Below are 6,000 nucleotides of genomic sequence, written 5' to 3'. Positions count from 1 at the left end.
AGTCCATTACATTTTACATTTACTTACAGTTGCAAACCGTCAGTCAAAATGCAAATAAACAATCGTAACAACAACAAATAAGCATTTCACTTTGTCATTGAAACCACCAAATCGCAAGAAAAATACAGATCAGCTATTTCACTGCTCTCACCAGGTATAGATGTGCCTCGATTTAATGTGTGCTTCCAGCAGTTTGATCTTTCTTCCCTTCTCTTTGTTTTTCTTTACAACCTCATAATAAAACCGCAAATAGTTATACGTCTTCAGATCAAAACGGTTATACTAACGTAAGTACGATATTTTGTTCGCTTGCAGGTCAGTTCCAAAAGAATGTGGACACTGTAACACTGTTAACGAACACTTTTTAGCGTAATGCCACCTCTACATCGCCATTTATACATATATGGAATGACCATGCGCAAAGTATTCAGAACCCTTTGCTTCGCCTATCAATATGAGGAATATGCAGTAATTTTCAAAATGCAAAAAATATGATATTTCAGCAATCAGCATTGACGTAAATGTATGATTTCCTTTTAAATAATTTAAAATGCCTCCCCTGTAACACCCACTTTTGAACAAATACGTTGGTATATCTATAAAACATCTTAATGAAACTCTACCAAACTTTGTACGCACTTTTTAAAATATTTTTATGGCATTAGTTCTTCGATTTAAAAATTTGATAGTTTAAAATTTTTTAAAACAGAAATGTGGCACAATAACTTACACGCCATCTTTCATCCCAACATGAACCAGCAACTTACTAATGCCGGTATTGAGACAGCAGATAAGCTCCGTGTAACCACAACTAAATATTTTAAAGCTAAACACATCTATAAATATAAGGGATAAATGAGAAAGGGTATATAAAAACTTCTTAACAGCAGAGTAATATTTAATCACGATTATTTGCGTTCACTCCTAGGCTTTCAAATTCTGTTACTTTGAAGCTATTGCGATGTGGATAGCGAAGCATAGAAGTACAGGTTTTTCCTGCAGGGTATTTGCAAGGTTTGTGAATTTTTTGTTTATATTCGTACATACATGCACATATTTCTACCAACCAATGTTGATGCAACGCCTGGGTAAAGCGCATCGCAAACGTCTAACAAATCATCAGAATCGTTTGGAATTCGTTTCGCCACGCTCTGTGGATCGGTTGACGATTCTCATATCACATTGTTCGCTGCCAAGTAAGCACAGAACGCAGAAAGAAAATAATTGCCATGCATTGTTTTTATTATGAATGTTGCCATTTTGCGTGCACTTCGAAATCTCAAACAGCATGACAAACATCGTCAACTTCGTCACACACTCGCAAAAAAAAACTGTTTTTAACTTTCACTCTGTGTAAATCACACACTTTGATCTGTTTAAAGTTCAACCGATTGTTATGATTTGTTACTCCATAGCTTCATCGCTACGTTTCTGGCAACTAACTTGAGATGTATCGAGTCCACTTGACGCGGAGTTATTGATTTTCAAAACAAAAACAAACTAAACAGTACAGCAGTACTACAAATTCAATTCAAAGTACAACAGTACAACAAATACAATTCCTAGCATCTAACAGCTCACACCCTCCGTATCCCGAAAAGGAATACAAGTAGAATAGCAGAGTTGAGTTTTGATAAATATTCACATCCTATGTTGGGGGTTGCTAAGCATACCCGCATGAGCAGTTAAAATCAAATCGTTTGAAATTGTTTTACGTTCATTTATTTATTTTTTTATCATTTATTAAACACTTTGAAATTATTACATAAGAATAATTTTGTTATTCAATTAAATTAAATTTAATTTAAATATATAAATATACACTTATATATGTATGTGTGCACACTGCATTAATGTGTTCTGTAGTTTACACAAATGCTGGACATTTAATATAAAATATAGGCGAAATTTTATTGAATTTCAAAATAAAAAGAAAACGCATAAACCAAGAAGCACAAACGCTTGTTGCAAATCACTATTCTAAATATTCATCACAAAGTAATATATATTCAAACCCTTTCTTATGACCGCCTGACGAAACAGAACCGATTTTAATGAAATGTTAAAACATCCTTATAATAATCTATTCAATTTTATGTGAGTATATGTATTACTTATGTAGCTGATTTTCGATATTCATGCATGCACGTTCTGATGAAATTGGCGATTGCCAAATCATTACATTCACTGTATTTCCCTTAATTTCCATGCTTAACAGTTTCGGTTTTATCTCACTTTTATTTTCTGCCGCAGACTTTATTTTGTTCGGTTCAAGGATTTTATTATGATTTGCTTATTTAACTTGAATTTTAGTATTGTTGTTTAATCTAAACATTTAACTTTTTGGTTTTTTGTTATTTTTGTGTTTTTTTTTTTTTGTTATTGGTCTCATTTCGTTTTTTAACCTTGCCCACTTTTCGTTTTCTTTATAATCATTTATTTATTATTTTATTATCTACGGTATGTCTTTGTGATGTAGTACTATGCTAAAATTTCAACAACAAACGAAATTGCAGTTTTTATTTTGCGTTGTGTTCTTTAGGTTTCTTATTTAACGTTTTCGGTTTACCATGCCATTATCGGAACTTAAGACTTAAACTTACAGCACTCGTGTGAATGAAAACAGAAAACAAATTGCTTAATTATAAAAAACAGTATGAGTTATCTCAAAGGCTACACTTAGAGGTTTACCTTGAAAACATTTTACTTTAAGCTAACCGTTATATGTAACAATTTTTAGCTTATTGGTATGACTGACTGGTATATTATATTATATTAATTTAAGAATTTCATTTTAATTAAATTTCATAACTTTCATTTAAGGTACCTTATGTCAAATGTACAGTTTTTTTGTTTGATCAGTACTTTGTATTACTTAAATATGTATGTACATGTATAATTACGCATGTATGAGTGTCTACTGCAGAAAATTGCCTTACAAAAGTCATTTCTACTTTTAGCGGATAGTGTAGTGGCATATAAAATAATTCAAGCCTCATCTCAAGTGGACTGCGGGCTAAAAAAATGTAGAAGTTTCAGAACATTGCAAATTAGAAGCAGTTGCATGAAAACGAAAGAGGTTGGAAATACTCTCTAATCATCTAAAAGTCATATATGTATATCGAATGACATAACAATTAAATGTAATTATGTGTATACATCTCTTATTAATTATTTTCAAACTGAGCGATTGGGTGAAATAATAATAAAAAACCCTTATGGCAGTTTTCCAAATTAACAACGAATTTAATATTAATGTCCTTTACTGTTGCAATATTTCTTTACTCAAAAATGTATCTAGTCAACTGGAAAATACAGAACATTTCATAGCATTTAAGAATCGTGTGGCAGGCAGATTTACGTACTCGTTTAATAATGAATTACTTGTATGCGGTTTACATAGTATAGTTTTAGAGTCACTGGTTTGGTTGAACTTTCTTTAATTACGTTTTTAAGTACAGTGGTTCTCACTAACTTTATTTATTTTTTTGCAATTTAGAATTTTACTCACTTGTAATCTACATCAAAGCGAATTTCCTGTATCGCTTAATTATGATTTTTTCTGTTTTTTCTTTTAATTTATATTATATTATTTTATAATTATTTACAACTTTACTTATGAGTAAATTTACATGTACTCCAATTTTTCTAAGTGCTTTCCTTCGGTTACACAAAACAGCTATTTCACCTCAAGTAGAAAAATTCAAATCAAACGAATACCAAAAATATACAATACATACAATACGAAAACAATTCTGAATTCATTATCATAACATACCTATAGTTTAGTTTAGTCGGATTTGTTGAGTTTGAATTGGATTTTTCCTCAAATATCCGTTCACCGAGTCCATGTTCAGTATTAGCCCATGGAACCTGTGAACAGGATTTCAAATAAAGTACACTCACCTGATGTCTGGTTCGGACTTGTGTCTATCGAACAACACAGATGTATTGGCATAATTATTACTTCCGCAGCTTTTATTAATAGTATTGTAAAAACTTGACTGTAGCAGTTGGTAGCGTAGTATGCCTCTTATCGAAATGTAATATTTTCTTGTTTTGGAAATTATTTTTCGGTGAATGACTTCGCTACAGGCAACTTTGAATTTTGTGAATACAGATTGTTGTTGTTGCAGCTGCGCATTTCCTTTGAGCTGTACGTCGATGCAGGAGCAGCCACAGTTGTTGTTAGAAATTCCGCACTTTCTTCGATTCGCTTGTCGCTTGTTAAGCAGCTCGGTTGCCAGCAACGCGAGTACGCTCAGAAGCTTCGCAACTAAATGCCTCACATTTCTGCTTCCTTGGTGCCAGCTGCTGCCAATGGCTGCATATACCACCTGACATACGCTAAGGTGCACAAGTACATAGACAGGTACACTAGGAGATAGTGACTTTGGGACATTCGATGATGCGCTGGTCCCGCGCGCTGCATTGCTGCTGGGAACTCCCCTGGAAACGGAATGAGAAACACCTGTTTAATTTACATCTTTTTTGCTGTCCTTTAACACCATCATTAATTTTCAACGAAAAGGTATTAGCGATAAGAATCATCCACTAGATGTGCTTCCCTAGATAAAAGTCAATTCACGCACACTAACATACTTTTTACTAAAATTTGTGTACCTATCAAATCGTAAACAAATTCTTAAAAACCATGAGTGACAAAAAATATAATAAGTTCCAAAGATACCCGCGTGCATTATTACAGATATCTTTGGAATTTTATATTTTATTTTTTATTTTTGGTTTTATTCACATAAACTATAAAATTCTTGCACATATGATAAATATTCGTTTTTTATACTTACCATTTAATACATGAACTGTTACACTTTTTGGTTTCGCGTTCGATGGATTGCACTGATAGTGCCCCGAATCAGAGGGCCGAGCAGTTTTTATGAGCAAAAAGGAGGTTGTTGTCTCGCCTTTATTTGTTACAACGGATACACCACCACGCGGAGAGTCATAGTTGATTATCTGAAAGCGTAATATGGGAGGGATCTTATTACTAAAGCAGTAGAGTTATTGTGGTATGGAGGCAAACTAAGCCAGATAATTAAAGAAATTATAATATTAAATGTACATCAGACCGTGCCGGAAAAACGAAGTTCACTGTCCACAGTTCAGTTTAAAGTATTTGCCCAAAGTAAGTTTTACATTTTTCGTCATGTCCTCGGCATTTACATATAGTCGGATCTAAACATAATACATATCGATGTTTTTGTCAAAGTTCATGTACACCGATTCTTATCACCTAACATCCAAAGGTATAACGGACTAAAAGATTCTAAAATAATACCATTCCTACTCTCTTCGCTTCCATTTGTGGAACAACAGCAAGGCGTACGCCACCAATAGGAGGAGAAGCTCGCCTAAAAATGATGGTTATAACTACAAAGACTATTGCAGGCCGCAGAGATCAACTGGACACGTTCGTGAAATGTTCGATCCACAAGTAGATGATTTCATAAACTCTGAGTGTGACCCGTACTACAATATAATCGATTGGACCAAATTCGAATTAACTGAGCCGCCATATTTGCAATTCTTCACACAAGACCAGCAGGAAGCTCTAGAATATTCAATAAAATTTGGTAGTTTCTTTTGCTAAACTAAATTATTTTCACAGCTTATTCATGTACTTTTTAAAACACCGAATACTTGGTTGGTGTAGTTCATGAATCTGGTAGTTCAACAATGGAAGTGGCCGATGAACAATTTGATCGATTAAAAATTACACTATAAATTAATCCATATTTGATTTTACTTTTATTTTTTAAATTCAAGTACTAGAACGAAGTACTTGAACAAAATAACTTTGAAACAAAAAAATGTGTATTTCCCAGAAAAAAATGTCTATATGTTGTAATCTACTACGTTCGTACAAAAGAAATTGTTTTCGAAATTACCTTGCAAAAATACTTTAAACTCAAGGGTGTATGGTGAATTTTTTCCCGTAAGCTAGGGCGATCTAATGTAGGTATGAACAGAGCGTGGAAA

The 6,000-nt window shown here is 33.1% G+C and overlaps 1 protein-coding gene across 5 annotated transcripts in view; it reads right to left on the bottom strand.

The window, feature by feature from the left end:
- Positions 1-1,751: 1,751 nt before the first annotated feature.
- The window catches only part of LOC129251465 (uncharacterized), a 43,869-nt gene continuing 39,620 nt past the window's right edge, over positions 1,752-6,000 (bottom strand). For 4 of the 5 annotated variants that reach the window (XM_054890815.1, XM_054890810.1, XM_054890819.1 and 1 more), the window contains exons 7-8: positions 4,809-4,977; positions 1,752-4,471 (exon numbers count right to left, since the gene is read on the bottom strand). In XM_054890815.1, the coding sequence (XP_054746790.1) occupies positions 3,903-4,471; positions 4,809-4,977 (738 nt within the window). In that variant the 3' untranslated portion in view covers positions 1,752-3,902. The remainder of the gene's footprint in view (positions 4,472-4,808; positions 4,978-6,000) is intronic. The other variant, XM_054890820.1, reaches the window with a different exon arrangement.

This window comes from Anastrepha obliqua, chromosome 1 (assembly GCF_027943255.1).
Source record: "Anastrepha obliqua isolate idAnaObli1 chromosome 1, idAnaObli1_1.0, whole genome shotgun sequence".
Classification (NCBI taxonomy): domain Eukaryota; kingdom Metazoa; phylum Arthropoda; class Insecta; order Diptera; family Tephritidae; genus Anastrepha; species Anastrepha obliqua.
Note: the sequence above shows the minus strand (reverse complement) of the source record. Positions and strands in the feature narration are given on the sequence as shown.